This window comes from Cololabis saira, chromosome 12, assembly GCF_033807715.1.
Source record: "Cololabis saira isolate AMF1-May2022 chromosome 12, fColSai1.1, whole genome shotgun sequence".
Taxonomy (NCBI): domain Eukaryota; kingdom Metazoa; phylum Chordata; class Actinopteri; order Beloniformes; family Belonidae; genus Cololabis; species Cololabis saira.
In genome coordinates, this window is record NC_084598.1 from 45,813,748 (window position 1) to 45,834,394 (window position 20,647).

Genomic DNA, 20,647 nt, shown 5'->3' on the forward strand with positions numbered 1-20,647 from the left:
GCACCAGAACCAGAACCAGAACCAGAACCAGAACCAGAACCAGAACCAGAACCAGAACCAGAACCAGAACCAGCACCAGCACCAGAACCAGATCAGGGTCCTGGACCAGAACCAGAACCAGAACCAGAACCAGAACCAGCACCAGCACCAGCACCAGCACCAGAACCAGCACCAGAACCAGAACCAGAACCAGGGTTACAGACTCCCTGTAAAATAAATCAGGGACCTCATCAACCCGGTTTCCTTCACTCTTCCTGTCGTGGTGAATTGTTTTAGCCCTTTTTTAGTGATTGAAACGATTTAACTATTTGACTGGAACCTGAATTGAATTAGATGCATATTTTTGAATGTTGAACACGTGGAAAACTAATTATTATCCAGCAATTCACTTTAATACAAAATAACAAAATCAACTGAATAAAATAATCAGAATCAGAATCAGAAAGGGGGTTTATTGGAACTTTTTCAAATGCAGTCTCGCTCACTGCAAAAACTCAAAATCTTACCAGGAATATTTGTCTTATTTCTAGTTAAAATGTCTCATTTTTAGTCAAAATAAATCTCATTACACTTAAAACAAGGTTCATCACCAGATAAATGACTTATTTGACAATTTTCACCTGTTTCAAGTAAATTTTCACTTGAAATAAGTAGAAAAATCTGCCATTACAAGCAAAAGAATCTTGTTCCACTGGCAGATTTTCTACTTATTTTAAGTGAAAATCTACTTGAAACAGGTGAAAATTGTTGTTTTTTCCAGTGATGAGTCTTGTTTTAAATGTAATGAGATTTTTTTTGACTAAAAATGAGACATTTTAACCAGAACCAGACCCGGTCCTGCTGCAGACCCCCCCCCCCCAGGTTCTGGTTCAGGTTCTGGTTCTGGTTCTGGTTCTGGTTCAGTACCGGTCCTGCAGACCCCCTCTCCCCCCTCCGTGTGTATAGGTGCAGCCCTCTCTGCGCATGCGCGGGTGGGCGGGGCCGCTCACATTCCTCAGTTTGACCTCTGACCTCGTTTGTTGCTCCATTCCTGCAGAACCAGAACCAGAACCAGCAGAACCTCCGGCCCGGTCCAGACCAGAACCTCCAGAACCCCCCCGCCCCCAGCTCCAGGCCCGGTTCCGGTCCAGTCCAGCAGCAGAACCCCCGGTCCCGCAGAACAGCCCGGTTCCGGTCCAGTCCAGAGCCTGTAGAACCGAACCCTCAGAACCAGAACCACCAGGACCGGTACCGGTACCATGAAGGACAAGCAGAAGCGGAAGAAGGAGAGGACGTGGGCGGAGGCGGCTCGCATGGTGAGTTCGGCTGGTTCGGTTCGGCTCGGTTCGGACTGAGCTAACCTGCTAACGGGCTCTTTGTTTGCTAGCGTTAGCAGCTCTGCTGCTGCTCTGGACCCTCGGAACCGGGCCAGCGGGACCGGTACCGGGCCCGGGGGTTCGGCCCCGGCCCGGTACCGGTACCAGAGATCCGGTTCCGAGGACGCAGCTCCAGAACCGAGCCGTTTGATCAGAAACATGTGCAGAACCAGGAGCTAAAGCTAAGCTAATGCTAGGCTAATGCTAACGGCTAACGAGGATGCTAAAGAAACACACGTTTAAACTATAGTATTATTTAATCAGACTGATATAAATACATATATAATATATATATTAATACCGAGTATTATAGAGACGAGAGGAGGTTGTTATTACTACTATGAATGATTATTATTATTATTTTATTAGTAGTAGTATTCATATATAAAGCTACAAACACGTTTAACCTCAGTGTTATTATAGAGAGTATTTATTATTATTTAATCAGGCTAATAATGTGACGAGAGGAGGTTGTTAGTATTTGTAGTGGTATTATTATCATCATCATTATTATTCTTATTCTCAGTAGTATTATTATTTTAAATCTTGGTAGTAGTATTATTCTTAGTATTATTATTATTATTATTATTATTGTACTAGTATTATTACTATTAGTAGTAGTAGTTGTATTATTATTCTAATTCTAAGTATTATTATTGTTATTATTCTTATTCTTAGTATTACTATTATTATTATTTAACCCGATTAATACCGAGTATTATAGTGACGAGAGGTGGTTAGTATTATTATTATTGTTATTGTTATTAGTAGTAGTATTCTTATTCTTAGTAGTATTATTTTTATTATTGTAGTAGTATTATTATTATTATTCTTAGTTGTAGTAGTATTATTATTACTAGTATTAGTAGTAGTTGTTGTATTATTCTTATTATTAGTAGTATTATTCTTAGTAGTTTTATTATTATTCTTAGTAGTATTATTATTCTTAGTTGTAGTATTGTTCTTATTCTTAGTAGTAGTAGTATTCTTAGTAGTAATATTATTACTATTCTTAGTAATATTATTATTCTTAGTATTTTTATTCTTAGTATTATTATTATCATTATTATTATTTCACCTATATATTTATGTTTAACGCAGGAATGATCTTATTATGTTTCCAGTATTTTAAAATACTTTGTTAAAGCAGTTTCTGTTCATGTTTGATCAAATCCATCATATTCCATATTTTTAGATTAGATTCAACTTTATTATCATTGCACATGTTAAAGTACAGGGCAACGGAATGCAGTTAATTTAACCAGAAGTGCTTATGCAGTGAAATAAACACAATTTACAGCATATACACACACACACACACACACACACACACACACACACACACATATATATATATATATATATATATATATATATATATATATATATATATATATATATATATATATATATATATTATGAACAGATGTGATTATATGATTTACACAGATTTGAGTGTCAGTACATACATGGGTGATTGAAGATAATATTTACATGAGTGGAGGATCTACAGCACTAGAGGAGGTGGTTAAAAGGTAAAACGTCCAGTGCATAAATGTTATATCCAGTTGTGCAGAATGGTGCAAAGAGTCGGTGGTTACCAGCCCTGTTCACTTCTACTCAAATACCGACTATTATCGTCTCCATCCCGGCAGTTTGGTTACACAGGTGACTAGAGGAGGTTATTATTATTATTATTATTATTATTATTATTATTATTTCACCTGTATATTCATGTTTCCACGCAGGATTGATCTTATTATGTTTCCAGTATTTTAAAATACTTTCTTAAAGCATTCTGTTCATGTTTGATTAAATCCATCATATTCCATAATTATATTTCTGCTGTTAACATAAACATTCTGGTTTATACCGAGACCCGCCATTGCTGCAAATAAAATAAACGCTGCAAATATAAAGAAACGCTGCCAATAAAATAAAAAAACGAAGCAAATAAAAAAGCCACACAGAAGTGAATTACCGGGGACCATTTTTGCCGATGCACCGGTGTTTCACATTAAAAATGACACGTAGCGACGTTGAACACTAACCTTTTCACTTATTTTCTCGTTCGTTGTTCTTCTTATTCTTCGCTCTTCTTATTTCTTCCTTTTCACTTACGTCCTCTTCGTCTTCTTCTTCTCCTCTCACGTAAAAACACCGGTGCATCGGCAAAAATAGTCCCCGGTAATTCACTTTCGTTGTGGCTTTTTTATTTGCAGCAGCGTTTGTTTCTATTTGCAAAGCGTTTTGTTTTATTGGCAGTGGCGTTTCTTTATATTTGCAGTGTTTCTTTTATTTGCAGCGTTTCTTTATATTTGCAGCGTTTCTTTATATTTGCAGCGTTTCTTTTATTTGTAGCGTTTCTTTTATTTGCAGCAGCGTTTCTTTATATTTGCAGTGTTTCTTTTATTTGCAGCGTTTCTTTATATTTGCAGTGTTTCTTTTATTTGCAGCGTTTCTTTTATATGCAGCGTTTCTTTTATTTGCAGTGTTTCTTTTATTTGCAGCGTTTCTTTTATATGCAGCGTTTCTTTTATTTGCAGCGTTTCTTTTATTTGCAGTGTTTCTTTTATTTGCAGCAGCGTTTCTTTTATTTGCAGTGTTTCTTTTATTTGCAGCGTTTCTTTTATATGCAGCGTTTCTTTTATCTGCAGTGTTTCTTTTATTTGCAGCGTTTCTTTTATATGCAGCATTTCTTTATATTTGCAGCGTTTCTTTTATATGCAGTGTTTCTTTTATTTGCAGTGTTTCTTTTATTTGCAGTGTTTCTTTTATATGCAGTGTTTCTTTTATTTGCAGTGTTTCTTTTATATGCAGCGTTTCTTTATATTTGCAGCATTTCTTTTATTTGCAGCAGCGTTTGTTTTTATTTGCAAAGCGTTTATTTTTATTTGCAGCGTTTCTTTAATTTGCAGCAGTGTTTGTTTCTGTTTGCAGCGTTACTTTTTTTCTGCTGGTGAAACAATAAAATCATGTTTAAATGTGACCAGAGCCGAGAAAAAGAGGATAAAATCACGTACAGGTGTGATCAATGAGCAAAAATATGATCATTTATGATCAATGAGCAGAAATATGATCATTTATGATCAATGAGCAGAAATATGATAATTTATGATCAATGAGCAGAAATATGATCATTTATGATCAATGAGCAGAAATATGATAATTTATGATCAATGAGCAGAAATATGATCATTTATGATCAATGAGCAGAAATATGATCATTTATGATCAATGAGCAGAAATAGAATCATTTATGATCAATGAGCAGAAATAGAATCATTTATGATCAATGAGCAGAAATATAATCATTTATGATCAATGAGCAGAAATATAATCATTTATGATCAATGAGCAGAAATAGAATCATTTATGATCAATGAGCAGAAATAGAATCATTTATGATCAATGAGCAGAAATATAATCATTTATGATCAATGAGCAGAAATATAATCATTTATGATCAATGAGCAGAAATATAATCATTTATGATCAATGAGCAGAAATATAATCATTTATGATCAATGAGCAGAAATATGATCACGTAAAGGTGTGATCAATATAATCACGTACACTATGATCGGGGTGAACGCAGTGAAACAACAAGACTAAACACTTTCAGAGCTCATGTCTGTGGGAACCGTGTTAAACTGTAGACGTCCTGGACCAGAACCAGAACCAGAACCAGGTCCTTTTGTGGACCAGAACCAGAACCAGGTCCTGGTGTGGACCAGAACCAGAACCAGGTCCTGGTGTGGACCAGAGACTCTTCAGAGCTGTTGGAGGACGATTAAGGACGGGTGTCTGAGGACGGTTGTTGGAGGACCTGCGGTTCATCGGGCCGGCGTTAAGCACCTTTATTTACGTGTTAAGCTGGGCAAACACTGCGATATTTTAAATGGTTTGATTTAGCCCCGTCTCACACTGTACGACCCGTCTGCTCCAGGTAGGGCTGGGCGATATGGACCAAAAGTCTTATCTGGATATTTTCTAGCTGAATGTCGATACTGGATATATATCTATATTTTTTTCTGTGCCATAATTGGGGTTTCCCCCAAAGCATTATAGCATAGCATCTCTGTTAGCATCTCTGTTAGCATCTCTGTTAGCTTCATTTTTTCTGAGGCAAACCCTTAAAAAAACAGTCAGTTTTAATACAAAGCCTCGTGCCAAATGTCACACAGGTTCCTTTATTAACAGAGATCTGCACAATATCAACATGTATAAAACAAATTAAATAAAAATAAACTGCCTGCATATATAGGATAAAAATGCTTCTTGAATAAAATAAAACAAATACCCCTTTCCTGCATAACAATTAAATTAAAATACACTGTAATTAATACAATGTAGACAGTAACAGGCAGACTTTTCCACTGAGGTTGACAGTTGTGCAAATAACAAAACATTTGTGCAAATCTCAAATAAAACATTCAAGTCCATTTGTCACAAAATAAGCTATATCAAAATCATAAAAAAAAAAAAATCGATATAAACGATATTGTCTCGTACCGTATCGCATTTGAAAATATATCGATATATATTAAAATCTCGATATATCGCCCAGCCCTACCACACACTATACGATCATAATCCTCACGTCGGACTTCTGTTACTGGAGCTCGAGGCCGGTTTTAGGGGGGGTGAGCTGTGTCCACCCAAACGTGCATCCTGCCCACCCAATCAAAGTTATGGGGATCCTTTATTTTTTTATATATATATAAAAAAAATCACAAAATATCTGCAACGTTTCTGATTGGGTTTACGCGGAAGAAGATGGATGGATGGATGTACTTTTTAGTTAAATTTATTTTTCTATCTCCAGTCTTTTCCTCATGGGGAGCTCTCCAGGGCATTAATACGTTTTATGTTTGTTTAATATTTGATGTAAAGCACTTTGTGTTGCATTTTTATGCATGAAAAGCGCTATATAAATAAAGTTTGATTAGATTGCTCAGGCCAGTGTAGCGATGTTGGCCCTCTGGTGGTGGTAATATCAGATTTTACCAACCAGCTTTTCCCAGTATGCACCGTACAGAACGTCTGAGGATGCAACGGACTCGAAAAAATAGATTGTAGATGTAGAAGCTGGACGAGGGGTAACGTCGAGGCGGAAGCTGGACGAGGGAAACGTCGAGGCGGAAGCTGGACGAGGGAAACGTCGAGGCGGAAGCTGGACGAGGGAAACGTCGAGGCGGAAGCTGGACGAGGGAAACGTCGAGGCGGAAGCTGGACGAGGACGAGGGAAACGTCGAGGTGGAAGCTGGACGAGGACGAGGGAAACGTCGAGGTGGAAGCTGGACGAGGACGAGGGAAACGTCGAGGTGGAAGCTGGACGAGGACGAGGGAAAACGTCGAGGCGGAAGCTGGACGAGGACGAGGGAAACGTCGAGGTGGAAGCTGGACGAGGACGAGGGAAACGTCGAGGTGGAAGCTGGACGAGGGAAACGTCGAGGCGGAAGCTGGACGAGGACGAGGGAAACGTCGAGGCGGAAGCTGGACGAGGACGAGGGAAACGTCGAGGTGGAAGCTGGACGAGGGAAACGTCGAGGCGGAAGCTGGACGAGGGAAACGTCGAGGCGGAAGCTGGACGAGGGAAACGTCGAGGCGGAAGCTGGACGAGGGAAACGTCGAGGCGGAAGCTGGACGAGGACGAGGGAAACGTCGAGGCGGAAGCTGGACGAGGGAAACGTCGAGGCGGAAGCTGGACGAGGGAAACGTCGAGGCGGAAGCTGGACGAGGGAAACGTCGAGGCGGAAGCTGGACGAGGACGAGGGAAACGTCGAGGCGGAAGCTGGACGAGGACGAGGGAAACGTCGAGGCGGAAGCTGGACGAGGGAAACGTCGAGGCGGAAGCTGGACGAGGGAAACGTCGAGGCGGAAGCTGGACGAGGGAAACGTCGAGGCGGAAGCTGGACGAGGGGAAACGTCGAGGCGGAAGCTGGACGAGGACGAGGGAAACGTTTAGGCGGAAGCTGGACGAGGACGAGGGAAACGTTGAGGTGGAAGCTGGACGAGGACGAGGGAAACGTTGAGGTGGAAGCTGGACGAGGACGAGGGGAAACGTCGAGGTGAAATGTCGAGGCGGAAGCTGGACGAGGGAAACGTCGAGGTGAAATGTCGAGGCGGAAGCTGGACGAGGACGAGGGAAACGTCGAGGTGGAAGCTGGACGAGGGGAAACGTTGAGGTGGAAGCTGGACGAGGGAAACGTTGAGGTGGAAGCTGGACGAGGGAAACGTCGAGGTGGAAGCTGGACGAGGGGAAACGTTGAGGTGGAAGCTGGACGAGGGAAACGTTGAGGTGGAAGCCGGACGAGGGAAACGTCGAGGTGGAAGCTGGACGAGGGGAAACGTTGAGGCGGAAGCTGGACGAGGGAAACGTTGAGGCGGAAGCTGGACGAGGGAAACGTTGAGGTGGAAGCTGGACGAGGACGAGGGAAACGTTGAGGCGGAAGCTGGACGAGGGAAACGTCGAGGTGGAAGCTGGACGAGGGAAAACGTCGAGGCGGAAGCTGGACGAGGGAAACGTTGAGGCGGAAGCTGGACGAGGGAAACGTTGAGGTGGAAGCTGGACGAGGACGAGGGGAAACGTCGAGGTGGAAGCTGGACGAGGACGAGGGAAACGTCGAGGTGGAAGCTGGACGAGGGGAAACGTGGAGGCGGAAGCTGGACGAGGACGAGGGAAACGTGGAGGCGGAAGCTGGACGAGGACGAGGGAAACGTCGAGGTGGAAGCTGGACGAGGGAAACGTCGAGGCGGAAGCTGGACGAGGGAATTGTTGAGGCGGAAGCCGGACGAGGACGAGGGAAACGTCGAGGCGGAAGCTGGACGAGGGAAACGTCGAGGTGGAAGCTGGACGAGGGAAACGTCGAGGCGGAAGCCGGACGAGGACGAGGGGAAACGTGGAGGCGGAAGCTGGACGAGGGAAACGTTGAGGCGGAAGCTGGACGAGGGGAAACGTCGAGGTGGAAGCTGGACGAGGGGAAACGTGGAGGCGGAAGCTGGACGAGGGAAACGTCGAGGTGGAAGCTGGACGAGGGGAAACGTCGAGGTGGAAGCTGGACGAGGGAAACGTCGAGGTGGAAGCTGGACGAGGGAAACGTCGAGGTGGAAGCTGGACGAGGGAAACGTGGAGGCGGAAGCTGGACGAGGGAAACGTCGAGGCGGAAGCTGGACGAGGGGAAACGTCGAGGCGGAAGCTGGACGAGGGGAAACGTCGAGGCGGAAGCTGGACGAGGGAAATGTTGAGGCGGAAGCTGGACGAGGGGAATCGTCGAGGCGGAAGCTGGACGAGGGAAACGTTGAGGCGGAAGCTGGACGAGGGGAAACGTTGAGGTGGAAGCTGGACGAGGGGAAACGTTGAGGTGCTTCCACGGCAGCGAGGGTTTCCTGCTGCTTCCTTCATCGCTGGATAGAGTTGGAAGTGATTAATCACTTATCACCGATTTATTTTAGTTAAAAACAAAAGTATCTGGTTTGTTTGGTTGTTGATGAACGTTTCGGTGCAAGCTTCTTTTTGTTTTATCAGTCTTTGTGCGCTCCGACCAGCGATGGCCGGTTGGGAATCTTCTAAAAGTGATGTGTAAAAATGAACTGAACCAGATGAACGTGTGAAGTTCCTGGTCGTTTCCGGCCCAATCGAACCGAGTCCCCCGGACCGTCTCGTTTGGTTGAACTAGTTTTTATTACCCATTTTCCTTCATCGCATTCAGAATATTTTTTTTGTATTTAATTATTTTTTTCATCATTACATTACAACTTTTGGTAATTTTGTGTTTATACATATATAGGATTTTTTTTTTTTTGACAATGTTTTTGCCTTTAAATATGTTTAAAGGTATGAAAACATTAAAGTTTTCAGTTATAATTGCATACATTGTCTATATTTCATTACTTTATATACTGTCTTGAGGTTACATTTGAATAAAATGCTAAAAACCAAATTCTCAAAAATTTAAAAGACCGAAAATGGAAAACAAACAAAAAACTAAAACTGATTTCCTCCGTCTCTGTTTCCTCCTGGATCTGTTTGATAATTCTGACCCACGATGTTTCTGTTTCAGTTCTATCAGCATTCTGGGAGCTGATTGGTCCTTACAGCATCATTAGCTGCAATACTTGCTGTTGAATCTCAATATAATACTAGTATTAATATGTTGCAGAACTACAGTCATATCATTCATGCAACAGCTGAAAAAACTGTTTTATTAACAGTAACCCAAATCAATATCGGAATCAAACCTTGATAATCGATTCTGAATCTTAAGAATCGGAATCTAATCTATTCTTGACATTTGAATGGATCCACAGCCCTGGGGCCTGTACTACGAAGCGGGATTTGGGGTTAGCGAGGTAACTTCAGGTTTAACCCTGGGTTTTCAGGACTACGACGGTGGTTCACTTCTTACCGGGGTACATCGCCATGGTAACTTATGCTGAACAGCTAACCTGCTCCGGAGCAGGTTATGTTCCAGATACAGATCGCCGGGTATAAAAGCACCGCCCACTGACCAATCAGCTCTCTTGGAAAATGACATGCCCTTTCGAAGAGAATCCAGTGGAGCTTGGTGCGCGGATCGTGAGAGGATCCCTCCGAAGAGAACGCGTATTCAGGGACCGCCAAAACCCCTTTGCTTTCCCTGATGAGTACCTGTATAAACGATCCAAAAAAAAGGAAAAAAAGAAAAAAGAGGTGGAGGAGAAAATAAAAAATAAATCAATCAATGAATAAATAAAACAAATCATCACCCAAAATCCGATGTACAGTCAATCCAAAACTAATACCAATTAAATAAATAAATCAAGAAGAAATGAAAAAGAAGATGCATTTGTAAGGGGATAGCAAAAAAGGGATTTCCAATTTCGTCCCTCGAACATTCTGAGAAGTCACTTTAAAATACTAAATACCCCCCTCCTGAAAAAATAAAAAAATAAATAAAATAAATAAATAAACTCAATTCTTTGGTACAGCATCAGCACAAGTTATCGGTCAACAACAATAGTTATAGAACCAATATATACAGACTGTCTCAGAAAATTAGAATATTGTGATTTTCTGTAATGCAAACACAAAAACAAAAAAAATGTCATACATTCTGGATTCATTACAAATCAACTGAAATATTGCAAGCCTTTTATTATTTTAATATTGCTGATCATGGTTTACAGTTTAAGATTCCCAGAATATTCAAATATATGTTTATATCCCTATGAATTTATACAGTCAGCGATCTTTTGCCAGCTGTCTTTCCTGCATTTTGCAGCTGCAACTGTGTTGCTTTTTGCCTGTATTATATGCCTATACTCATCATATTTCCGTAAAATTATTGTTTGCTCTTCGCTACTGAAATAAGCGGCTCTGACAGCGGACTTCTCCATGCTTGCGATTGGTCATGCGCTGAAAACACCGCCCCTTTTATGTGCACGCGCTCATATCCAGATTGGAGAAACCTGGGTTGATATACCGAGTTGATAACCGCCGTCGTGTGACCGCTTAGCGTGATTGCAATTGTCCCGCTTAGTGAATCTGGATAAGGAAAAGATATCCTGGATATGTTGAACTTGCTTCGTAGTACAGGCCCCTGGTGTTAAGAGACGTTTACGTTTTACTGTGATGAATCAGAAGGATCCGGTGAATCCACACAAACTCTGATCGTGTATTTGGGATATTCGTCCCTGACGTTTTAATCCGTCTGTTTTCCAGGTTCTGGAGAACTTCTCTGACGCTCCCATGACTCCCAAACAAATCCTCCACGTCATCCAGACCAAGGGCCTGAAGGAAATGAGGTCAGAAGCGTTCACATATGTTTTTACCAGCTGGACTCGGGGACGTCAGCACGGTACATGGAAAGACCTGGAAAAAACCTGGATTCTTCCCTTCTGGGGTTTTAAACACGGCTGCTTTTGCTTCTGCTGGAAATGACAGAAATCAGTCTCAGATTTGAACTCTGAACTCTATGTAGCAGTACCACTTCTGGCCACACGGGGCAGCGTATCACTAGAAGATCAATAATAACAGTTCTGGAGAACCAGAGATGTTTTTTATTTATGTACTTATTGGCAGGAAATATGCTTCTTTTTAGTATTAGAATAGTTTCTATTTGATCTTTTTGACTTGAGTTCAAGTAAAGATGGCAAACAAAAAAACAGCGGGAACTTAGAAGGATCATATTTATCTAGTGGCGTTCCTTAAACCTTAAACTTCTTTTGTACCCGCTGTTGAAGAGGAGCCTTTACTTGCTAACGTGGCTGAAGGTGTTTCATGTTGGTTGGCCGGTGTTTCGGGTCCTCTGGTGGTTTCAGTGCTGCTCCCTGGTCAGGGTACCAGGGTGTTAGGGCATCAGGGTATCAGGGTACCAGTGTGTTAGGGTACCAGGGTGTTAGGGTACTAGGGTGTTAGGGTACCAGGGTGTTAGGGTACCAGGGTGTTAGGGTACCAGGGTGTTAGGGTATCAGGGTGTTAGGGTACCAGGATGTTAGGGTATCAGGGTTAGTTTACCAGGGTTAGTGTACCAGGGTTGTTAGGGTTAGTGTACCAGGGTTGTCAGGGTTAGTGTACCAGGGTTGTTAGGGTACCAGGGTTGTCAGGGTTAGTGTACCAGGGTTGTTAGGGTACCAGGGTTGTCAGGGTTAGTGTACCAGGGTTGTCAGGGTTAGTGTACCAGGGGTGTCAGGGTTAGTGTACCAGGGTTGTTAGGGTACCAGGGTTGTCAGGGTTAGTGTACCAGGGGTGTCAGGGTTAGTGTACCAGGGTTGTTAGGGTACCAGGGTTGTCGGGGTTAGTGTACCAGGGTTGTCAGGGTTAGTGTACCAGGGGTGTCAGGGTTAGTGTACCAGGGTGTCAAGGTTAGTGTACCAGGGTTGTCAGGGTAACAGGGTTGTTAGGTACCAGGGTTGTCAGGGTTAGTGTACCAGGGTTGTTAGGGTACCAGGGTTGTCGGGGTTAGTGTACCAGGGTTGTCAGGGTTAGTGTACCAGGGGTGTCAGGGTTAGTGTACCAGGGGTGTCAGGGTTAGTGTACCAGGGTGTCAAGGTTAGGGTACCAGGGTTGTTAGTGTACCAGGGTTGTCAGGGTAACAGGGTTGTTGGGGTTAGGGTACCAGGGTGTGAGGGTTAGTGTACCAGGTTTGTTAGGGTACCAGGGTTGTTAGGGTTAGTGTACCAGGGTGTGAGGGCGTCAGGTGAATGAATTGGTTATTTCTATTTTAAATTTTTTGTATGAAGCGTGTGTGTGTTTGGCTGCTGCACGGCTGAATTTCTCCTCTGGGAGATCAATAAAGTCTTCTATTCTATTACCAGGGCGTCAGGGTACCAGGGTTGTCATGGTACCGGGTGGGTTAGGGTACCAGGGCATCAGGGTGTGAGGGTGTTAGGGTACTGGGTGGTGGGGGGGTGGGGAGTGGTTGTGAGGGTATCAGGGTTACGGTACCAGGGTTGTCAGGGTACCAGGGTGTGAGGGTGTTGGGGGGTGGATTAGGGTACCAGGGTGTTGGGGTTAGCGTTCAGTTTAATTGTCAAGGCTGTATAACTGATGCTAACAACCGAAGTCCCAGCTGCTTCTCCTCTAAAACCAAAGTGTTTTTATTCTTATTTTGGTGCAGAAGGTGGTTAATGTTTGCTGCAGGTAAAGGTGTGAAGGATCTAACTGGTGTCTCCCTCTCTTCCCATGCACTCGTGGACCTGCTGGCGGCGGAGCAGAAGGTAAGTTCCCCCAATATCACCTGCTTCCTTTGCTCTTCTGCACTTGTGTCAAAGTTTAAAATGTTCCTAAACTCAACGCTGCTGTTTCTGGTTCAACAAAACGTTGCTTTTGACTCCGGGTGCAAAAGATTGATTAATCAATAGTTGGTTAAAATTCGGAGCAGAAAGCCACGCAAATATTATTTCTCATCAAAACTTCATCAAGTGAAACTCCGCTGCGGGTCGGTGTGACTCGTCGCTGTGGTTAAACCGGTCCGCAGGTCGTTCAGAGCTGGAGTCCTCATGATTGGTCGGTGTTAATGAGGCCAAGACCAGCCGGAAACTAGAGGAGGACTTGAGGGCAGCTGATGTACGTGTTACCATGACAACTGGTACGACACGCCTGAACAACCGCCTCGTGAAAGGTTTTTGCGATATTTGGGAGTTGTTTCGATTTGAAACTGTTTCCATTACGGGATTTTCACCCCTAGTGATGGACGCGCGTCAGGGTACCAGGGGCTTTCAGGGTACCAGGGGCTTTCAGGGTACCAGGGGCTTTCAGGGTACCAGGGGCTTTCAGGGTACCAGGGGCTTTCAGGGTACCAGGGCTTTCAGGGTCAGGGTACCAGGGGCTTTCAGGGTACCAGGGGCTTTCAGGGTACCAGGGGCTTTCAGGGTACCAGGGCTTTCAGGGTACCAGGGGCTTTCAGGGTACCAGGGTTTTCAGGGTCAGGGTACCAGGGGCTTTCAGGGTACCAGGGTTTTCAGGGTTAGGGTACCAGGGTTTTCAGGGTACCAGGGTTTTCAGGGTCAGGGTACCAGGGTTTTCAGGGTACCAGGGCTTTCAGGGTTAGGGTACCGGCTGCTCCACGCATAGGTAGCGCGCGGCAGGTTGAGAGGCGTGACGGTATGACGGTGCAGGGCTAGGTGCTACCTGGTGAACGTGTTGAACTGTTTACGTCGGCGTAGAACCACAGGAAGTTCCTACGGTTCTAACCTGGACCCTTCATGTCAGCGAGCTGGTTCCTGGTTCAACCCGGGGATTTCTACTGCGTTTAAGCCGAGACGCCCTATTGACCACAGCACCAGTGGGGGGGGGGTTAACTGATGATGTTTACATCTAGTTCTGACCCAGAAGTGTGTGTGTGTGTGTGTGTGTGTGTGTGTGTGTGTGTGTGTGTGTGTGTGTGTGTGTGTGTGTGTGTGTGTGTGTGTGTGTGTGTGTGTGTGTGTGTGTGTGTGTGTGTGCAGTGGGACGGCGCCCCTGGCCTGTCTGGTCACCATGCTGCACTCCCAGGTTCGGGGGGACCGAGTCAAGAACAGCATCTTCTTCAAACTCCCTGGACGGATGAGCCTCTTCACCCTGAAGGTAAACACAAATACACACACACACACTGAAGGTACCCGACACACTCACCCACACACACACTCAGACACACACACACTCTGAAGGTAGCACACACACTCAGACAAACACACACTCTGAAGGTAGCACACACGTGAACCGACCCGTCGGTCCATCGTTGTTTTCACGTCTGTTACTAGGGTTTGTCCCAATCAGGATTTTTTTCGATAACTTGAGTTTGAGTTTCCGCTGATCCCGATTTTTCCCGATCCGATCACTTTTTTTGGCTCCCGATACAATTCTGATACTTTTTCCTGATCAGATACATTTTGGCAATTAATTAAGTAAAAGAGAAAAAAAAGAAGACTAAAACTCAAATTGTCCCAAGTTTCTTTTCTTGTCCATTCTCTCCAACATGGACATATGTTTTTTCACCGACGGCATCATTGGATCAAAACAAAGCTTATCAGCTCTGGTGCCACAAAATGTAGAAACATGAGACTGTAAACTAAAACAAAAAGTGCAGAATTCAGCCATCGCGGAGTTTATAGTTTTGGCCCTGTCACTTTTCTTTCTTTTTAAAACGTTCTTTGATTGTCGGCTGTCTCGTACTGACGGACTAGCTGTACGTCTTCTCATGCTCGGTCTTCAGGTGTCGAATAAGGTTGTCGTATTGAATGAAGATCTGTTTGTTCCTCCACGGGAAACGTCTGCCTGGCAAACATTGCATTTGGCTGTTGAGCTGCCTTCGCTTTCAAGTTTATAGAGTTTCCACACGTCAAACAGTGTCCCCGTTTATCTGAGCGTAGCCTAGCTGTTGTTAGCTTTCTGTTAGCCACGCTTCTTTCCCTCCAGCACAAACGTCTCTTCTGCCCAAAAGCAATATGTTATAAACACACATCAACTGTCTGTATTGTGAAATACAGTTGTTAAATACAATTATTAAACGATTTAATAATTAATATATATTAAAAACATTAATAACTAGGTATGTCCCGATACTTTTTTGGCCAATACCGATGTTTTGGAAATGACGTGATCGGGCCCGATTGGACTACCCTGTCTGTAACTGCATTAGGGCTGAAACGATTACTCGAATAATTCGAGTAATTCGATTACAAAAAATGATGGAGGAATCTTCTCTGCCTCGAGGAATCGTTTAATTTTGCAGCTCAAAGCAGGTGTTTCCCCCGGACTACATTTAATGCGGCACAGCGCGCTGACGCCGCGCACGTAAAGGAAGAAGAAAGAGGAGGATATGTTTGGTTTGTGTAACATGCCGAGACACGTGTAGCTCAGTGCTTAACTTTTATTTTCAATCCACGCTATATCCTTCTGGTCCGTTCTCCTATATGTTCCCCCTCTAACCCGGTACAGACATAGGTTCCTCTAAACATCTGTTCCCGCTACAGTTTTAACTAAAAGAAAAGGCAGAAAAAAATAAAAACGTAATAAAGCTAACTGGGTAGTTTTCAGTTTTATCTCTGTAGTCGTTCATGGATAAAACAAGCACTAGTGTCTAATGTGCTCCAATACAGCAGGATCAGAAGTTTATTTTAAACACTGACAAAACTCAAAATCTTATACTTAAAGGTATTGTGACATGAAAAACACATTTTTCTTGATTTTTTGTGTTTTGTTGGGTGTCTTGACATCAATTACACCCAAAAAACCACGAACTTTTAACATTCAGTGTATTGTGTGCTTTCTGGGATTTTCCGCATAACTCTGCAAAAACGGCGCATCTGGTTTGGTGGCGGGCCGTTACGTAACGGCCCGCTAAATCACCGCCCCCTCCACCCAGCTCCCTGTCTCCTCTCCTCTCCAGCGCACCATAAAGGCTGATTTATGGTTCCGCGTTACACCGACGCAGAGCCTACGGCGTAGGGTTACGCGGCGACGCGCACCGTACGCTGAACCCTACGGCGTAGGCTCTGCGTCGATGTAACGCGGAACCATAAATCAGACTTAACACGGAGCTGTTTAGAGCGTCTTTTGTTCTCATCACCGGAGGAAAACTGCTAAGAAGACCCGCGGCCACTGACTGGACTTAAGATAAGGGGACAGTGCTGCTTGCATGCCTTTATTTTTATGATTGTTTGCTGTGGTTCGCCCTCCTGCTTTTCCGTGCATGCTTCGCCTGTCGCTCCGACGCCGCTGTGAGCGTATGGCTGGAGGAGGAGGAGGTTTGGAGGAGGAGCGGAGCAATGATTGACAGGAAAGGGGGGAAAGGAAGCATTTTTCACGGCGCAAAAAAACACTGTAATAAAAAGCCAGGAAAAGATTACTAGAGTGAAGTTTTTCTTGTTACACTCTTTTAGACACATTTGAGGGATGTTGGCCAAGACTTTTAATAGTGTTAAAAGCATGTTAAAAATGATGTCACAATACCTTAAAACGTAACTAGAACTTAAAATGTGCCTGACACAAATGAAAGTTAAATTTTAACACGTGGGAAAAACAGCTAACCTTTTAAGTGATGTGTGTTATCAGGTGTAATGGCATTTTTAGGTATTTCTTGGTAAGATCCTTAGTTTTTTGAGTGAATCAGTGAATTTGGTCGACTGGTGTAAGTTCAGGGTTTTTAAATGAACAGCCATGAACCTACTGGATTATATCATTTAGTCTTAGTGATGTCCATTAACATCTAACATCATGTATATTTATAATCGCTCTTTAACTAAACAAAAATATGTTTTATCCGATTACTCGATTAATCGATGTAATTTTCAGTAGAATACTCGATTACTAAAATATTCGATAGCTGCAGCTCTAAACTGCATCAAATGTATTCGCACTAAATGTCCAAAAAACAATCCGTCCACCAGTCTGGTAACGACCCGTTGATACAAACCAGCCGCGGCTCTGTTGGCGCCTCAGCCCTGATTGGACAGACCACTTCTGTCTGTGACATCAGCACATTAATGTCGATCTGCTGGGTCCTAACTGGTTCTGTTCCCTGTCCTCGTAGAAGAACGCCCTCCAGTGGACCAAGACCACGTCAGAGGTCTCATCAGAACCAGCGGGCAGCGCCGCCCTGCAGGGGTCCAGCGGTGCAGCAGGATCCAACCCGGGCCCCGGAGACTCCACCGAGGCCAACGAGCAGGAGAGCTGCGACTCCACGGAGACGGTGGTGGCCACGATCATGGACAACGACGGTGAGGACACTCTCTAAACCAGTGGTTATTAACCTTGTTGGAGGCACCGAACCCCACCAGTTTCATATGCTCATTCACCGAACCCTTCTTTAGTAAAAAATAAAATGTGATTTTTTTTTTTTTTACTGGTGCACGAAATGAATTGTGCATTAACATCACCTTGTTCAAATAACAAATCAGATCAGATAAGCAACTTCATATAATGCTGTGAGGATCGGTTTGTTGATGGGTACAAATCCAAGAGCGGGCAGAGTGGCCTTTTCGTAGAATCTGGCTCTCTTCACCTTGAATTCAGCAAGCGTTGTGTTCTTGTATTCCCCATCTCCATGCAGCTTCAAGAAGTGTTCCTTCAGTTTTGAAGGTGCGAGACTAGAGTTGCTCAACTTGGCATTGCAAATCATGCAGATGGGACGCTCACTCCTGTCACGTTCCGTGATACATGTAAATCCCTGTTTTACATATTCGTCCGACCACTTTCTTTTTTTGCCCGGCATAGTTAGCATGGATTAAAATATTCCGTAAGAAATCACACGACACACCGACAGTCACACGTTGTGGCGGTTGGAGGTGGACGTGGGGTCGGCGTCACTAACGCTAACCCAACGTCACACCGTTCCGGTGTGTGGTCCCGACTGAGAAGGAGGTCTCACTCTGCTGCTTATCCAGCGCTCTCAAAGCGGACCGGTAGGAAATCCCAGAACAGGACGCTTTCAATGACTGTGCCCACTAACTGCAGACTAGACTGAGGGGTGGACCTCTGTGGCGGAGGCTCCACCGAACCCCTAGGGTTCGATCGAACCCTAGGGGTTCGATCGAACCCAGGTTAACAACCACTGCTCTAAACGTTGATACAAGTTGTAAACTATAAACCTTAGTTTTCCTCTGGAAAGAGGAATTATATCTTAAAAATTAATTATGAATTATTAAGCTTTGTGAAAGCTTTAGCGGTAGCATCCGCCGTGTGTGAGGAAACTCTTGTGAGTGAAGCAAAACTCTTCACACTAGAACTCCACATGTCACTCCTGAAGCGACTGACACGACTGTCGTCCTGCGTGAGGCTTTGGATGTAAATAGTTTGGTAAAACTCCAGCGGACATTCATTAGTGAAATATTAACGACGCAGTAGGAATGGGTGATATTTTACCGTTCACGATAAACCGTCAAAAAAATTCCCCACGGTAAGAATTTGTATCTCGTGGTAAAAACGATAAATTCCCGTTGATGACGTTTTTGTGTAAAGATGATTTATGGTTCTGCGTTAAATCCATGCACAACATACGTGAAGAAAGAAAGGAAGGAATGAGCCAGAAAGAAAAAGAAAGATTTGGTGAATTGGTATTTTTTCTATCGTAATTTTTATCGTTATCGTGATAAATGCCAGAAATTATTGTGATACATTTTTTTAGTCCATACCGCCCATCCCTACGATGCAGCAGCGCGAACCGCGGATCCAAGCAGCTAACGACGCGTTTAAACCCGATGTCTTCTACAGGAGAAAGCGGCTGATGATCAAAGCTTATGAATTAATTACATTACGATGTGGTTCTTCATTTTTCTTGCTGTCGTTTATATGTTACGTTCAGCGGAGTTAGTGGCGTTAGCTGAGTTTGCAGAGTTAGCTGAGTTAGCGGCGTTGCTCCTTTTCTTTCTCTGCCTTAGCTGCAGCCGACTTTGGCAGCTCAATATAGTCCTTTGTGTGAAAAACTTTCAAATGTCTAATCAGCTTCGTTGTGTTGAAATTCTTTTGTAACATTCCTCCTTGCGGTGTCTCCTTTGGGCACACTTGCAAACTGCAAGTTTGTTGTCCTGTTCGGACATTGTAAAACTCCTGTACCGGCGACGCCGTTTTCAGTGTTGATGCTTTGTAGAGACGGCCACGCCCCCTTAGGACACCTGGGGGTTTGTTGTTGTAAACGTCATTGGATCAGCTTTGATCTATTATTTTCCGATCTCCGATCAAAACCGATAGGGCCATTATCGGGCCGATACTGATCGGTTGCGAATCGATCGGTGCATCTCTAGTCCGACACCCTAAAAAAAAAAAGGGGGTTGCTACTATGCGGATATCACTTATCACGGGTTCTTTTTGGAACGTAACCCCCACGAAAAACAAGGGATTACTGTATATGAATACTCATGGCATACATACCTGTCAAGTTTTGGATTTAAAAATAAGGGAAATGTTCCGCCACCCGCTGTCCAACCAGCCCAACAAGTATTACATTTTAAGACAGGTTTACAAAATATTTAAAATATATACCTGTCAATCACTTACAAACTACAATTATGTGCTCTTTATGTACCTTTGTTGACACTGAAATGCTGTGGACATTCCTATGTATGTAGTTCCTATAATAGTCTAAATGAAAACAAAGGGGAATTAAAGCACATTTATTTATTTTAAATATTTTCAGTTTATATACACATTGTCTTCAAGTGAAACATTTTCTTTTAATTTGTCATTGTCACTCATGTGGGTCTCTGGCTCCCATTTTTAGATATATTCACAAGATTTTCTGGCAGAAATGTATTCTTTGTCATTACATCCATCTAGGGCTGGGCGATATGGACCAAAAGTCATATCTCGATATTTTCTAGCTGAATGTTGATACTCGATATATATCTATATTTTTCCTGTGCCATAATTGGGGTTTCCCCCAAAGCATTATAGCATAGCATCTCTGTTAGCATCTCTGTTAGCATCTATGTTAGCATCTCTGTTAGCATCTCTGTTAGCATCTCTGTTAGCATCTCTGTTAGCATCTCTGTTAGCTTCATTTTTTCTGAGGCAAACCCTTAAAAAAACAGTCAGTTTTAATATGAAGCCTCGTGCCAAATGTCACACAGGTTCCTTTTTTAACAGAGATCTGCACAATATCAACATGTATAAAACAAATGAAATAAAAATAAACTGCCTGCATATATAGAATAAAAATGCTTCTTGAATAAAATAAAACAAATGTCCCTTTCCTGCATAACAATTAAATTAAAATACACTGTAATTAATACAACGTAGACAGTAACAGGCAGACTTTTCCACTGAGGTTGACAGTTGTGCAAATGACAAAACATTTGTGCAAATCACAAATAAAACATTCAAGTCAATT

General features: G+C 43.4%; 1 protein-coding gene across 1 annotated transcript in view; it reads left to right on the top strand.

The window, feature by feature from the left end:
- Nucleotides 1-982: 982 nt before the first annotated feature.
- Nucleotides 983-20,647, top strand: part of asxl1 (ASXL transcriptional regulator 1) — a 34,865-nt gene continuing 15,200 nt past the window's right edge. The window contains 4 exon segments of the mRNA XM_061736889.1: nucleotides 983-1,295; nucleotides 11,062-11,144; nucleotides 14,289-14,406; nucleotides 17,354-17,540. Of these exon segments, the coding sequence (XP_061592873.1) occupies nucleotides 1,239-1,295; nucleotides 11,062-11,144; nucleotides 14,289-14,406; nucleotides 17,354-17,540 (445 nt within the window). The 5' untranslated portion in view covers nucleotides 983-1,238.